The 17,461-nt window shown below is 38.0% G+C and overlaps 1 protein-coding gene across 8 annotated transcripts in view; it reads right to left on the bottom strand.

Moving 5' to 3' along the window:
- Window positions 1-271: 271 nt before the first annotated feature.
- LOC129754458 (AAC-rich mRNA clone AAC11 protein) overlaps window positions 272-17,461 on the bottom strand; it is a 33,737-nt gene continuing 16,547 nt past the window's right edge. For all 8 annotated transcript variants that reach the window (XM_055750550.1, XM_055750547.1, XM_055750551.1 and 5 more), the window contains 3 exons: window positions 8,701-8,799; window positions 8,297-8,367; window positions 272-2,579 (listed from right to left, as the gene is read on the bottom strand). In XM_055750550.1, coding sequence (XP_055606525.1) covers window positions 1,289-2,579; window positions 8,297-8,367; window positions 8,701-8,799 — 1,461 coding nt within the window. In that variant the 3' untranslated portion in view covers window positions 272-1,288. The remainder of the gene's footprint in view (window positions 2,580-8,296; window positions 8,368-8,700; window positions 8,800-17,461) is intronic.

Raw genomic sequence — 17,461 nt, 5'->3', positions numbered from 1 at the left:
TTGACAATTTAAGAAAAAGAAAAATTGAACAGACAATAGAAATTGTTAGCTTAGAGAGATGGCAATTGGTGTGTCATACGCTTCAGTTCAGAAAATGTTAGCTTTAACATCGATGGAGGAATAAACGTAAGAACTGGGAGAATAATAGTGGGTGCTACACACCGATTTCTACAACAAAAAAGCAACGATCCTCGACATTCAGAAATAAGTAAATGTTGTAGTTGGTGTACCATTTTTTGCTACTAGTAGACTGTTCATATCCACGCACGAATTCCTAATAAATTATGCTATAATTTTCCCCATAGTAGGTACAATCTTAAGTTCTACACTAAGAGTGGAGATAGTGTGGGCGATAATTAAACTGTATAATCTCTTGTTTTTTAGTTTCTCGTCAAGTCGACAGTCGTTTCTGTGTTGTTCCTCTCGACATATCTGATAGTAAGCATTTGAAAATACATTGTTGCAAGTTGTTCTGTTTACTATTTCTAATACTCCTGGTTTAACCGACTTATATGTAGCTTTTCGAAGTCTTAACATTTTCAAATGATGGTTTACAACAAATAACTCGCATGAAGTCCTTGGTTTGCGAAATTCTCAGCTGATGTTTATGTAGGTAATTTTACCTAAGTCAATTTTAGAAAAAAAGAGCAAATATTTGATTTGCCTTTTATGAATGTTGGTTCAACTTTTTTTTTACACATATTTTCAGAAGAAAGCAAAACAGCAAATATTTACATGTATTGTAAATCGCGTAACTCAATTAAAGTGAAGTGGTATAAATCAAAATACTAAACATTTTAAATGGAAATGCTTTTCTATCTGTACCTATTTCGAGGTTGTTTCAATGAATTGTTGCATTTCGAAAGTAGAGAAAACTTTCACGATATCGATAAGTAAAATGACTACATATGAGTCGGTTCTATCCAGCGAGCACATTCTCAATACTTGGCATATTTGTGAGCAAATGCAATTCAACCCGATAGTTGACCTTAACGACTCCCGGAAAAAAACCCTTTTTTTTCTACACTACCTCTCTTTTTCCCACTCTCCAACTAATGGCAAACTCTGATCAACAAGTCTACACAGGCATACCTACTTCATCTTCCGGTGCCCCGCGAGGACACCCTCGCTAATATATGTACACAATGACTTCTCGACTCGAGGCACGCAAGCCTACACAAACACTTTGCGCCCCCATTAATTATGCCTTCAGAATCTATATCACATTTTCGCACAAGTCCAAACATCCTGTCGAAGCCTCACTGCTGTTCGTCTTCATCACCTCTTCTCACTTGGCCACAATAGTGGCCGAGTTTTCGACGATAAGTTCCCCTGCACCGGTTCCGTTGCCATTCGTCTGCCCCTCCAGTATGTGATGATGGTGATGGTGATGATGATGATGCAACAGACTCTCGTCAACGAGGGCCAAATTGATCTTGTTGTTATCACTCACGCTGCTGCTGGTCACCGTTTGCTGTTGCTGCTGCTGAGGTTGTGGCACTTGTTGCTGTTGCTGTTGTTTGGTCGGAGTCGATGGCTCCTTGTTTTTACTTTCCGATTTGTTCCGTCGGAAAAAGTTCAAGCCACTCTTTTTGCTGCTACTCTTGACCGGAGTATCGGGAGCCTGGGTCTCGTTCGAGCCATCTTTGTCTTTGTCCTTCTCTTTGTCGATCTTTTCGCTGTTCGACGATTTGGAAGATCGGAACATGGGGAAGAAGTTATGTCCTGAGGAAGCTTTCGATTCTTTCTGCGGGGTGGCCGGGGCTGCCGGTGCCGTCGGGCTAACCGAGTTCGGTTGCTGAGGAGCTTGGATGGTTGCAGTTGCAGTTGTTGTTGGCGAAGTTGGCGACTGTTTCTGATGAGTTTCTGACACTGGCACTAGGTTGTGTTCGATTGAATTGGCTGCTGCGGATGGAGATATGGCGGAGGCAGGTGTGGTGTTGGCGGATCCCGTAGGAGATGTACCTCCTCCAGTGGGGACTGTTGGCAGTGTGAGACCGTTGGATTTCGATCCACTATCGGTACCCCCGACGAAAGTCGACAATGTCAACCTTTCCATTTCGTTGGTCAATTCATCTAAACTGCTGCTGTTGCTAGCGTTCAATTGTTCCAGACAATCACCGCTAGCCCCACAGTCTGGAGCGTCCACCGACATTTCGGTGTACGAATCGCCGCCTCCAGCTGCAACCGACAAATTCGCCGGAGTACTGTTGTAAGTAATTGCACTTTGTTTGCTGCCATATTGTTGTCCATGCGGTGGCGATTGCTGATGTAGATGGTGTTGCTGCAGCTGATAAGCCGAATCAACGGCTGTGTACGACTGTTGTTGCTGGAAACCCTGTTGATGTTGAGGTTGAGGAGGTTGGTGTCTATGTTGCTGTTGCTGATGGTACTGCTGCTGTTGCAGTTGTTGCTGTTGCTCGTACGAGGGAGCCGAGTCCGGTCCAAACTCGGTATAAACGACTAGATTTTCCGGTGGACCACTGTCGACGCGTCCTTTGTCGCGGCACGCTTGAACCGCGTTCCAGACGTCCTTCAGCTCACCGGAGAGATCGCGATCCTTGAGTATTTCGGGTTTTCTGAAATGAAAAGCAAGCGATTAATATTCCTGTAGGTATTGTGTGTATTTTGAACAAATTTAGAATTCAGATGCAAATAAACCTGAAACTCATATTTTGAAAATAGAATTTAAATTCAGAATTACGACTCAGAATTTAGATACAGAATCAGAATTCAGATTGAAAATTTAGAATTAAGAGTTCCAATTATGATTTTAAATTCAGAAATAGGATTCAGAATTCAGTTCCAGAATTCAGGTACAGAATCCAGAATTCAGAATCAAAATTCAGCTTTACAATTCAGCTTCTAATTTTATGAAGATATTAATTACCGTAATTTATGTTTGTTACTTAATTTATTGGCCTTATTGGTGAAAAGTGATGTCCTTTTTAGGAAGAACATATTCAGATTATGAAAAGTTTATAGATCCGTTTCTGAGTAAAAGGGAGCTTATCTGAGCGATCACCAACCCCCGCTGGCAACTTGACGTTTCCCATACAAATCGCGTGTGCCAGTTTTTTCTGGTTCTCTGGTTCTGTCAAAGCGAAAATCAAGCGGCTTAACATGACGGAAGGACACATATCGAAATATTTTTTATTTCAATTGATTCAAGAAATGGAAAAACGATTCAAATTTAAAAATTTTTGCTCAGTTATATGTAAAATGAATCTGTTTTCGAAAGTTCAGTCGAAGTCGAACACAGACGTAAATCTGTGTGTCCTTTATTAGGTTTTAAACTTCTGGACTGATCAAAATAATTCACTGAAATACGGCTGTTGTTTGGGACAAGTATCCCTTCCACCAAAACTATTGAGGACAACCGCACACAATGAATGTAAAACAAAACATTACCACAACAATCATCAAGTGATTTTCATTAACTGCGATACATATGATAATTCTAGATAGGCAAAATTTTCATATTATATCAGAACATTTCCCGTTTTATGGAAAAACTGTTCTTATACAATATAAAAACAGGTAGATTATTGAATGAAAATAATAATTTCGCTTGAATCTTTTTTTCATTCATTCGAAAGTTATGAATTTGCTTGATTCGCACCACATTTGATGATGTGCCCTTTCTATACGCATGGCACGAAAAGTATGTAAACAAGCGGTACACATGCGACATCTGCGATTTTGAATCAGGCACACGAAACTCGCCAGAACTGTCAAGTTGCCAGGGGGTTGGCGATCACATACCACCTTTTTGTTCGTTTGCACTGCAAGTTGGTAGTTGGTCCGTGCTGAACAGAAATTTGGAATGTGATAATAAAGCTTCTAAATAAATTCTTCCCGCTCATTTTTACCATCTTTCATTTCTTCTAACTTCCTATCCTTCTATAGAAAAAAAAATCATAATCTTAAGATGTCCTTACTAAAACGGACAGTGTTCGGCATTAAAGCGCTAATCGCTAATTTGTCTGCTCCGTTTTTGTTAGATAATTATCGTTTTCATTTATTTTTTTTACAAAATTTTTGTACCAGCAGATAGACAAACGTCACCACAAGTAATCAGTCAAGAAAGAATGCAGTTACATGCTTTTTCTAGTGTCTGGCGTTAAATCGCTAATCGCTAATTAGTCCGCTACTTTTTGTCGACAAATTTATTTCCTTACGGGATTTAAGTTGAAAAAAAAAAGGATAAACAAACTCTACTAGGTGCAATTATTCAAGCAGGAATGCTGATAAATGTTATTTTCTATAAAGTGAGTTTTTTGAGCCGTAAGTTCTCCAGAAATAAAGTTAAAAAATAAATAGGTAATCAAACAAAAATGTAGCAGACTAACTAGCGAATAGCGACCTCTGAAAACGGACATCACCTCTCACCGATAAGGACGAATGTCAAATTGATCTGAATCAATCACCGTCCGGTGAGCAGGTATCAAATGTTGTTTTATTAGAATGGTCATTATTAAAACTTTTTTTAAGTCTTTGAGAGAGTTTTGCATTGGATAAGTTTACAAGTTTCACCAAACTGAGCATGCCTCATCTATAAAACAATAGAGTATTTCCTGAGACAGATCGTGGTAGGGTAGCATTTTGTTTTTGTTTTGAAAAATGTTAACATCTACTGGTCGCCATTTTGAACTTGGGAGATTAGCACTGTTAAATTATTTCTTCAAAACATATAATTTATTCAAATTAACATCACATAACATCAACATTACCTTCAAAGTATGTCATGCCTACAATTTTTTAATTTAGGCTAGTTTAAAAAATCAAGAATTTTGCATAACCATTAATATTGCACTGCCAATTTGGTTTCGTTACTATCGCACCATTGAACATGCGTAGTGTTGTTGTTATTTTTACCCTACCACCAGATGCCGAAAATTATAAACATGAGAAATCAGCTGTTTTGTTGACAAGTCGGGAAATACCTTATAGCTTTGTTGATTTTGTTTAGTTCCGGCACGAATTTTTATCATAAACGATTACAAATCTTTTCAAAAAGTGCTCATTTTTCTCTAGAAAAATTAAAAAAAATGCTGTAAAAATGCTGCAGCGAAATTCTATTTGCCTGGCCTAGCTGTGGACTTGAGTTTTAGTTATTTATCAATTCATCTTCAATTTCCGCAAAAGAAATGGTTCAAAAAATTGAGTTTACCGAAACTTTTGCTTTACAGGGCAAACAATATGCGTTAATGGCTTTTTAGGAGTTTTTTATTCATTTTATTTTTAAATATTTTGTCAATATTCACAAGAAATTGACCATTTCAATTAGCCACTGCCGCTGCGCCTTTGCAGCTCTGAGCTCAGTGGAGAGAAATGCAGGTTTCTGGCATGTTTGTCCATTTTCGGAAGACACTTTTGTAGAAATGAGATGAAGGATATGCAGAAAATAATTAAAATTTAATAAAAACAAAATTAAAATAATAGTTGTGTTTGGCAACACTGAAGATAAATAAAATAACATAAATAAATGGTTGGTAGAATACGCACAAAGTGCGCAGATTTTTAAGGCTGCTGCTGATTGATTGATTTGATTTGGCCTTCCGGTTGGTGAAGACGGAATTGGCTTAGGAAGCGCAGATTTTTAAGGCTGCTACTGTTTAACTGATTTTATTTGGCCTTCCGGTGGATGAAGACGGAATTGGCTTAGGAAGCGCAGATTTTAAGGCTGCTGCTGCTGATTGTTTTGTTTTGGCCTTCCGTTGAATAAAGACGGAATTGGCTTAGGAAGCGCCGATTTTAAGGCTGCTACTGCTGATTGTTTGTTACGATTTGTCCCTTCCGGTGGATTAAGACGGAATTGGTTTAGGAAGCCCAAATTTTAAAGACTGCTGCTGCTGATGGTTTGTTATGATTTGGCTTTCCGGTGGATGAAGACGGAATTGGCTTAGGAAGCGCAGATTTTTAAGTCTGCTACTGATTGATTGATTTGATTTGGCCTTCCGGTGGAAAAAGTCGGAATTGGCTTAGGAAGCGCAGATTTTAAGGCTGCTGCTGATGATTGTTTTGTTTTGGCCTTCCGTTGAATAAATACGAAATTGGCTTAGGAAGCGCCGTTTTTAAGGCTGCTGCTGCTGATTGTTTGTTATTATTTGTCCCTTCCGGTGAATAAAGACGGAATTGGTTTAGGAAGCCCAGATTTTAAAGACTGCTGCTGCTGATTGTTTATGATTTGACTTTCAGGTGGATGAAGACGGAATTGGCTTAGGAAGCGCAGATTTTTAAGTCTGCTATTGATTGATTGATTTGATTTGGCCTCCCGGTGGAAAAAGTCGGAATTGGCTTAGGAAGCGCCGATTTTAAGGCTGCTGCTGCTGATTGCTTGTTATGATTTGGGCCTCTGGTGGAAAAGTCGGATCGGCTTAGGAAGCGCAGATTTTTAAGGCTACTGCTGCTCATAGTTTATTTTGATTTGACCATCCGGTGGGAAAAGACCGATTGGCTTAGGAAAATCAGATTTTGAAGGCTGCTGCAGCTGATTGTTTTGTATTGGCCTTCCGGTGGATGAAGACGGAATTGGCTTAGGAAGCGCAGATTTTTAAGGCTGCTGCTACTGATTGTTTGTTATAATTTGGACTTCCGGTGGAAAAAGACGGATTGGCTTAGGGAGCGCAGATTTTAAGGCTATTACTGCTGTTTGTTTGTTTTAATGTGGTCTTACGGTGGTTGAAGACGGATTGGCTTAGGAAACGCAGATTCTGAAGGCTGCTACTGATTGATTGATTGATTTGATTTTGGCTTCTGGAAAAAGACGGATTGGCTCAGGAAGCGCAGATGCATCCTTAAAATGCTGCTGATTGTTTTGTTTTGGCCTTGCGTTGGATAAAGACGGAATCGGCTCAAGAAGCGCAGAGTCTTATGGCCGCTGCTGCTGACTGATTGTTGTGTGGCAGCGTCATAAAGATATTTTTGTTTATTGGAAATCAATGAGGTTGTATCTGGGAGGAGGTGAAAATAGGTCAAATTCAATTATAGCATGCTGAGTTCAAAATCATTTATGTTCAAAATATTGGTGGTATATGTTTTGAATCTAAACCGATTCTAAATTCTTGCTGTTATTTTTGAACTTCTGGACCTATTTTATCTTGAGAAGGGTAGGCCAATTGTGCATATTGTCATACATGCATTTGCACTAGCTGGATTCCTCTATATTTTCTTCTATTGCCAATTTTGAAACTAACCTTTCATTTAACTAGTCTCTGCAGCTCTGTTTCTACGCATATGATCCCAAAATGTGAATTATGTACGTATCGCATACAGCCCCATAGTTTTGGCAATCTGTTAGTTGTATTTACAGATACCTTCAACGATATACAATCCGTGTGGAGCACATCTTTCAGATTTATGCTTTTTCCTCAGATTTAAGCTTTTTCTTCAGATTGAAGCTTTCATCTCCTATACTCTCAAGGCAAAAAAAGCTTAAATCTTAGGAAAAAAGCTTAAAGAAGAGGTTGACTGATACTTTGCAAATAGAGGTAAAATTTGAGATGATTTGGTTTATTTCTGAGTAAGCGTAACGCGTTTCAATTTTGTATGGAAATTTGTATGGAAGAAGAAATTTTTGCACATAAAATTATCCAGAAAATTCAAACAAGCTTGAATGAAGTTGGTCTTTGGTTTTTGGTTTTGACTATTCTTAAGTTCTAGTTTTTGCTAAGATGACGAGAAGCTAAGTAAAAAAGTTATAATCATTCCAAAATAAAATAATCCGAATCCATTGAAAAGTATTTAAAAATAGCAGACTTTGCTTGCTAAGGCTTTTAATAATTTCATGAAATGTTTTTGCAAAGGTTATATAAATCTGGCAATGCAAAGCAGTTTTTTTGATTTTTTTTATTTTCATCCTACGGTTACACAGCTTTAAAAAAAGCAGTCAAAAACGCAAAGATTTAAAAAAAATAATTTGGAAAAAAATAAATTTTGTATAACATCGAATATCTTTTCTGGGTACAAGTTTGGTTTGTACTTTGTTCACATGAATTGTACTTTAAGAATAAAGGAATATTTTTCATCCAAAGTTATATTTTTTGGAACATGCAGTACATCATCTCTGGAGATTTTTGAATGAAAAATTTTGTTTTCCCATACAAATTTCCACACAGAAGCTACCAAAAAAGTTATAGGAGGTGTAAAAGTTTAAGAATTTGAAATTTCCATAAAAAGCTTGGAGCGGTCTAATGGATAAATATATGTATTAAAAATGCGATTTTTAAGAAGCACTATAAATGGATAATTCATGTTTTATTAAAATCGAAAATATTGCTGCCTAAAAACTTACCGAGATAAATGCAGAGTGGGATTCATAGCCTCCACAAATTCGCACATGAGATCAACCAGATTCATACGTTCCTGTGAAAAAGAAAAAAATGTATTTTTTTGCCAAACAATACAGCAGGATGTAACATTTACAACTGTTAAGGGGTAAGCTTTTTAAATGGCGAGAAAAAAAAATGATTAAATAACAGGTAAGCATAGTGCGGTGCCGATTAACTCTTTCATCGACATTGGGGTCCAGAGGGCTAAGAGATGCCGAGAGAAGAAACAAAAAAAACGCAACAAACGTGATTCGCGTGGCTCTACACGGAATCGATCTAAGGCTCACCTCACAACATAGACTAAAACACAGTGATGATGACGACGATATGATAACATCATCATCATCATCGCATGACAGACACTTACCGGTGTGTCGGGGCACTTTCTCCCAGCCTTTTTGAGCACCTCGGGACTGGCCATTACGGCATAAACGAGCGGCGGGGTCCGGGGACTGCCCGGGGGTATCTGTCAAGGGGGTAGAAAAAAAATAATAAAACAATCATGAGAAATATACATTTTTGGTAGGTGTGCATAGGTTATGATTAAAGATGTGAAGGCTCTGTCATTAAGGTATGCATAATATAATCGTCTATTTTAGTCGAAAAATTTGAATCTTTGGTCAAAAAGTAATTATTTAAAAAAAAAGTAGAAATAGTTTCTTATAAGAAAAAAAAAAACAAAATAGTTAAAAACTGCTCGGTTTAAGTTTATTTTAAAACGAGGCACGAGTAAGGTTGAAAACAGAGTTGTCTAAAATATTAAAATTTATTACAAAAACTCCCATCAAGTTAATTACTGGCTTCGTTCGGCCCTGATGCACATCTGCTCATCGTAAACCGCGACCTTTCAACTTTCATACCAGCCAAATCTATGATACCTATACACATGTACGAAGCAAAATTTGGAGCCCGCCTCTAAAACAAACGGCTGAATCCAGGGCTCCACCTTGCGGTGGTCACATTTGCTAATAATATTGCTGCACTTTGAAGCAACAGCAGAGCGAAAGGAAAAAAAACAGCAACAATTGCTCTACTCTACGTAATCAGCGGACAACTTTGCTCAACCAACTCTGATCATATGGTTGGGTTGCATACTACTCGCTTCGTTATTTTCGAACCGAGAAGGCAGTATCATCTTAAGGCATATGGCATTCATATAAACATTGTACATCTTACCGGTGCACGGTGGCTTGATTTCTAAATTATTTCTGATTTTATTGTAAGTTAAAGCTCTAGTTAGGTATTTTAACGTTGAATTAGATACATAAATAAAGTTCCGAAAATCGGGTCACTATTACGGACATCTTTTCCTAGTAACATTTCTGTTCTGACTTCTGGCCCTTCACACTAGCGGACTCGATACAGAAGTGCCTCAAACCACCTAAAGCGCACTCTATACATCACCATAACTCTAATAAAGCTAAAAAAATGTGGCTATTCTAGGAACGTTATCATGATCAATTTTTTAAACTTCAGTAAATCATTTTGCTTTAAAATTTTGGTCGCCAAAGCTTTTATAAAGCTTTCATAAAACATACCTCATTTCAGAGTTGTTAATCATTAGTACAGTAAATGAGGACAGACTTTATGAATGAAATGAATATAGGATTGGTTGTGAAGGATCGGTGGAATGAAACCATGAGTTGAAGTCAAATTTCGTTGTCGAACGTTATTAAGATATCCAAGATGGCGGCTTCGCATGACTAAAAACGCATGAAACCCCCACAATATGGGTATTGGGAAAAAGGGCTTTCGCTGAACGTTAAAATGATTTTAATCACTGAAAATCACGAGAAATATCACAATATAGGTGTTGGGTGAAATGGCTAAATAAGTACAATTCGAATTTCGATATTAGTGGCCATCTTGAAATCCAAGATGGCGACTTTCGCTGAACTTTAAAATGTTGTAAATGACTAAGAATCGCATGAAACCCCCACAATATGGGTGTTTACGAGGAAAAAAATTCAGGAGGAAGTAATTTAGCTACAACTCTAAACGAAGAATTACGCAACTTATGGTGTATTCTCGTAATGATCAACGCGTGGCATTGTCAAAATGGCAATATCTGACTGCATGACTGATCTCAACCATATAACGGAATTTAACCATGTGACAAAATCTTATCATGAGACATAATCTGAGCATGCATCAGAATCAGTTCATGTGATATATTCGGACCATGCAACATAATCAGACCATGTAACAAAACGACCATGTAACATAATCTGACCATGCAACATAATCCGACCATGTAACATAATCCGATCATACAACATAATCCGACCATGTGACATAATGCAACTTTGTGACATAAACCATGCAACAAAATCAGACCATATGACAAAATCTGACCATGCAACATAATTCAACCATGTGACATAATCCGACCATGTTACATAATCTGACCATGCAACATAATCAGCCATTTGACATAATCTGCCCATGCAACATATTCTGACCATGTGACAAAATCCAATCATGCAACATAATCAACCATGTGACATAATCCGAACATGCAAAACGTAATCGGACCATGTAACATAATCCGACCATGCAACATAATCAGACCATGTGACATTATCCGACTATGCAACATAACCCGACCTTGTGAAATGATCTGACCATGTAACATAATCCACCATGTGACATAATCTGATCATACAACAAAATCGAACATTTGATATAATCCAATCATGCAACATAATCGGACCATGCAACATAATCGACCATGTGACATCATCCAACATGCAACATAATCGGACCTTGCAACATAATGTGACCATGCAACTTAATCGACCATGTGTCATAATCCGACTATGAAACATAATGGACCATGTAACATAATCAGGGAATCCAAAAATCGTTATCCTCCGATAGAATTTGCCGATCAAAACACCCGTGAGAGATTTTCATCCGCAAGAACACTATACCTAGCGCTTATCAACTTCAATGTTGCTCTCGATAAGTTGTGCATTCCGATTCAAATTTATCATCTCTTGTAACGTTAAGGGTAAGTCCTCGCTCCCGGACGAGAGAAAATTTCTCACTATTTTGCATGAAGTGAAGGGCGCGGAGAGTCAGAATCAGAGAAATTTCTTTCTATTCGTGTCAACAATAAACACCAACAATCATACCGTGTGACATAATCCAACCATGCAACATCATCTGACCATGTGACACAATCTGACCATACAACATAATCGACCATTGACATTATCCGACCATGTCCGTGTGACATAATCCGATCATGCAACATAATCTGACCATGTGACATAATCCGACCATGCAACATAATCGGACTATGTGACATAATCTGACCATGTGACATAACTCGACCATGCAACATAATCTGACCACGTAACATAATCGACCATGTGACATAATCAGACCATGCAACATAATCGAACCATGTTACATAATCCGCTAGGATAGAAGGATCGTTTGTGTACTTGTTGTTAAGCAGAATATGGTAAGGATTTTTTACGGGAGTTCCCGCTGAGGCTTTTGATTTTGGCCCAAAGTACATTGGAGGAGGTATTTGGATGTACTTCTTCGGTAAACTGCTGCCAGCTTGCGATTTTGGCGTCCTTAATTGCTCGCTTCGAACAGGACCGAGTGATTTTGCACTCTGCGAGAGCAGTTTCTCTTCGAAGGTCATCGTTGGAGATACGTTTAAATGCGAGAAGTCTTTTTTGCCGTAATTTGATAGCATCCCTAACCTCTGGAATCTACCAGGGGACGGCGGTTTTCCCGGGCATAGCACTAGTGCGGGAGATGTGTTTTTCGGCGGATTTTAATATTATTGTGGAAAAAGTGGGCATGCAAGCAGGATTATGAGTGGATAGGAAGCTGTCAACTTCAACTTGATATCCAAGCCAATCGGCATTATCGTACTTCATCGAGGCCTTACCGTGTTTTGCGGAATAGGATGTTGGATCTTGATTAAGTTGGGAAAATGGTCACTACTGTAGCAGTCATCAAGGACATTCCAACAAAATTTTGGTCCCATCTCCCACGAGACCATCGTGAGGTCTAGGGCGGACATGTTACCTGTGGAAGGGTCTAAGCGGGTGGGTTGAGAGTTGTTCAGGATGGTTAGGTTGTGGGCTATGGCAAGGTTTTCCAGATAAGATCCCTTTCTGGATGTGTGCGAGCTGCCCCAAGACAGAGAATGGGTATTTGGGTCAGACATGATAATAAATGATGTTGGAATTTGTGGGAGTAAGTCGTCGATCTTTCCGGTGAAATCTGAGTAGGAAGTTTGAGCTGGGATGTAAAGAGAGACAGCAGTAATGTTTAACGGGTAGTGTAGCTAGGCACAGACAACATTCAATGTGGAGTTGATATTGATCAGATGGTAGGGGATTCCATATTAAATTGCGAGGCCAGCGCCTTGTCGGGAGCTTGTGTTGCTGGTGATGTGCAATTGATAACCCTTGATGAGATTTTGAGGTATTACAGAGTTACAGAGAATGTCCTGAATGGACAAAACTAGCAGGGAGAATTTCTTCATAAGTAATTGGAGTCGGGTGACGAGCCTTTTCTTTTATACCTTTAGTAGGCAGGGAAAATCAAAATCCATCAAGAGGCCAGGCTTTCGTGTTTTCTTGCTTTTTCTCTTTTTTTTTAAATTTTGGCTTGTTGATGACGTCATAATCCTTTAGATGTGATGTCCGTTAATGAGGCTATTTTCGTGACGCGAGATTCGTTCGCAAATTTCAATTTGTCCCCCTATGGTGTTGCCGTAAAACGTAGGTCTACGTCAAAAGGGCGACTGTTGTTCCAATTATTTCAGCTTGTAATATCAATCAATCAACTATGAATATAATGGATTCAACTGTAATAATATAATTAGTTCAACTATAGATATGATTTGAATCTACTATAATTATTATTGAATGAACAATATCAACCATACGATTATAGTTGAATCTAATATATTTATAGTTGAATGCATAAAATTAATCATACAACTATAGTTGAAACTATTATATGTATTGTTAAACGCAATATATCAATCAGATAATCTATTATACACACAGTTGAAATCTTCAGATTTATAGCTGGTCGAGAATCAATCAGAAATATGATTGAATACAGGCGGAATATTGTTGGAAAAACTATACTTTTTTCTCTGTGTTGTGTTAAAGGGCTTAACGAAAAAGAAGTCAATTTCACTATCAGGCGCCATCTTGAAATCCAAGATGGCGGCTTTCACTGAACTTAAACATTCTGGAAATGAGTGAAAATCTTACGAAAGCCATACAATATTGGTATTGAGTGAAAGTGCTAAACTAGAAGAAGAATTTCACTTTCTGAAGCCTTCTTGAAAAACATTATGGCGGCTTCGGCTCAATTTAAAAATGCTTTAAATGACTGAAATCACATGAAACCCCCACAAAATTGATAGTGGGTGAAAGAGCTAAACTAGAAGAAGTCGAAATTCGCTTTCTGATGTCATATTGAAATCCAAGACGCTTAGCTTTAAAATGCCTAAAATTCAGTGATGATTGAAAATCGCATGAAACTTCAAAATATAATCATTGGGTGAAAGGGCTAAAAGAATAGAAGTCAAATTTCGCTACCAGACGCAACCCAAAATGGTGATTTACGCTGATCTTTAAAAACACGCTGTAAATGGTCTAAAGTCTCATTAATATTAAATAAACCTTACAGATAAATGTGAAACAAAATAAAAATAATAATTGAGAAAAAAAATCAAACTACATAAAATTGGGAATAAAATGAGGAACAACCAGTAAAAAAAAAATAAAGATGACAAATAAAAAAAACAATTAAATAACGCATTGTCAAATAAAAAAACTAATGTATTCGAAGCCTTTTCTTCATAGAGTTTCTTTAGAAGTCCTTTGGAAGTTAGTTCATATTTGATTAGTGAAATAATGATTTTGTCTAAGGTTTTATAAAGAGTCATTGTAATGGGCTTACAGTGCTCTAGGAAAAACCATACCAAGAAAAACTTAAAATACATTAAGATTTTATTTATGACACTTGACTAATAAAATTTATTCATAAGTTTAAAACAGGTTTTATCCGGAAGATTCTAACGAAACCGAAACGATCCTTCATCAAATTTTAATGATTAAGATGGTAACATTTTTTTTTATCCATTATTAGTCATTATACATGGATTTCTCAGTTGTCGATCTTACTTTTAAAAATTGAAAAACATTTTTCAAACCAAACCCACCTTGGGGTTCAATTTATGCATTAGGTCGCAAAACTAGTTCACTGCCGCCAGGCGCTCGCAAATCAAAGAAGACGAGCACCATCTCTATAATGTATATTTTCATAGTTATAGCGCGTCTGAAACCATACGAAGTCTTGTCCGCGGCGATTTCCAGGAGCTGCCCACTCCGATCAACGGCGTTGTTCAGAAAAATTGCACCGTTATAATTGATGAGCGAGAATTTTCTTACAAGAACATGTAATTGTATTCTTTAATCAGCAGGTCACATTAGTGGAGAAATTACTAGATGAAAATTTTTAAAAATCGTTACTCATCTAATCAAGGAGTAAGTCGGGGTGTCAACAAATGTAAACATTCGACATCGCACTGTATGCCGTAAACGTGACACGAGTGCATCACCGGGCGGCGGCAACGGCGCTCACTCACCACAAAAAGTGAAATTTAATTTACACCTAGGTTTTTTTTTACACGGTTTTTTTTTACGCGGTTTTTTTTTACACGGCTTTTTTTACACGGTTTTCGGGAATTAACACGGTTTTTTTTTACACGGTTTTCGCGAATTAACACGGTTTTTGAGAGAAAATATTATAAGTCCTTTTCAAAGGAAAACACTTAGAATCATTTTGAAGTTGGGAAAATCTTATCTCTCAGACTAAGAACATGATACATGAGACCTAAGACCTGGGACCTGAGACCTGAGACCTGAGACCTGAGACCTGAGACCTGAGACCTGAGACCTGAGACCTGAGACCTGAGACCTGAGACACGAGACATGAGACATGAGACTTGAGACATGAAACATTAGAAATTAGACATGGGACCTGAGACCTGGAACCTGAGACAAGGGATATTAGACTTGAGACCTCAGCATGAGACATGAGACCTGAGACCTGAGACCTGAGGCATGAGACAAGAGCCATGAAACATGAGACTTTAGACCGGAGACATAGGACATGAGACATGAGGCATGAGACATAAGACATGAGACCTGAGGCATGAGACAAGAGCCATGAAACATGAGACCTGAGACCTGAGACATGAGACTTTGGACCTGAGACCGGAGACAAGTTACTAGAATTAGTACCGCGAGAAACAAGTTTAGCTCCGATTTCAACATGCGACCTCTCTAATGAAAGGGTTTCACTTGTAGGTGATGAAAAATTAGATTAGCTCCGCTTTCAACTTTCGACCGGTCAAAAGAAAGGGTTTGTTTTGTAGGTGACGAAAAAAAGTGTCGTGACTTCGCTAGTACAAGCTACTAGTGTTAGTTCCGCGAGAAATTAGTTAAGCTTCGATTTAGACTTGCGACCCCTCTAGTGAAAGGGTTTGACTTGAAGATGACGAAAAATAGTGTCGCGAGTTCGCTAGTACAAGCTACTAGTGTTAGTACCACGAGAAATTAGTTTAGCTCCAATTTCAACTTTCGACCGGTCAAATGAAAGGGTTTGACTTTTAGGTGATGAAAAATAGTGTCGCGAGTTCGCTAGTACAAGCTACTAGTGTTATTACCGGAAGAAAGAAGTTTCATTTCCGATTTCAACTTGCGACCAATCAAGTTAAAGAATTTGAAGCAAACAGAACTCAAGGTTAGTTGGTCGAGTGGTTAGCGTGGTAAGACGGTAATCGCTGGTCCTCTGATGGCATGGGTTCGATTCCCATCTCGGTACTGGAGTTAAATGTTAATCTTAAATTTTCAACGTAATCAATTCAGTCTGCAAAGCCTAAATCGGCATAGACGATGTATGTCTTTTAAACAGAGATACCGTCTGGTGCATCTGGTGCATCATGCAACAGTTTTCAACTTCAATGACCTTTAAAAACATTATTTCCGCAGATAATCATACCGTTTGTACAAAAAAGTTTTAAAGTTGATTGCACATAAAATTGAGGTAGTCAGAAAAATTATTGGTTCCACCAGTTGTGATGTATTTGAAATGTCGTAATGCATGAAGCACCAATTGCAGTAGTTTTTGGCTTTGTTCGAATTAAATTTTATATTTTTTAAACCATAAATGTTTTTATAGAAAGAGCATTTAGGGGTGAAAAATACTGTAACAAATTCTACTAGCTGAAATCATAAAAAATCATGATTGGATGGATAAAAATTTTGAAGTTATATTTCAGTTTGAAGTGCAAATTTCAAAGAATGCTATGTTTGATGAAAATTTTCGAAAATTTGTAGCATCTTGTTCAAGTTTTCAAACAATCAAAAACGCACGGGCTCACAGCTCTCAGAGCTCTCAAAAATGATGATTTTACTCAATTTTCAGCTGGGTGCTGCAGTTTCTGCTTGCGCGTTTTGATTTATTTTGCCAGTTATTAAAACAAAACGTGATACAAAATATAAAAAATACACTTTAAATACTATTCAATTCCCCGGATTCTCAAGATTATCCCCTGTAACCAATATGACCAACAAGTCAATCCCTTTCACTTGTGGGTCGAAATTTGAAATCGGAGCTTAACTTATTTCTCGCGGTACTAACACTAGTAGCTTGTACTAGCGAAGTCGCAACACTATTTTTCGTCATCTACAAGTCAAACCCTTTCACTAAAGGGGTCCCAAGTCTAAATCGGAGCTTAACTAATTTCTCGCGGTACTAATCCTAGTAGCTTGTACTAGCGAACTCGCGACACTATTTTTCGTTACCTACAAGTCAAACCCTTTCACTTGACCGGTCGAAAGTTGAAATCGGAGCTAAACTAATTTTTCGCGATACTAACACTAGTAGCTTGGACTAGCGATTTCGCGACCTGTTTTTCGTCACCTACAAGTCAAACCCTTTCACTAGAGGGGTCTAAATCGGAGCTTAACTAATTTCTCGCGGTACTAATCCTAGTAGCTTGTACTAGAGAACTCGCGACACTATTTTTCGTCACCTACGAGTCAAACCCTTTCACTTGACCGGTCGAA

The sequence above is a fragment of the Uranotaenia lowii genome, chromosome 3, assembly GCF_029784155.1.
Source record: "Uranotaenia lowii strain MFRU-FL chromosome 3, ASM2978415v1, whole genome shotgun sequence".
NCBI classification, from domain to species: Eukaryota; Metazoa; Arthropoda; class Insecta; order Diptera; family Culicidae; genus Uranotaenia; species Uranotaenia lowii.
Note: the sequence above shows the minus strand (reverse complement) of the source record. Positions and strands in the feature narration are given on the sequence as shown.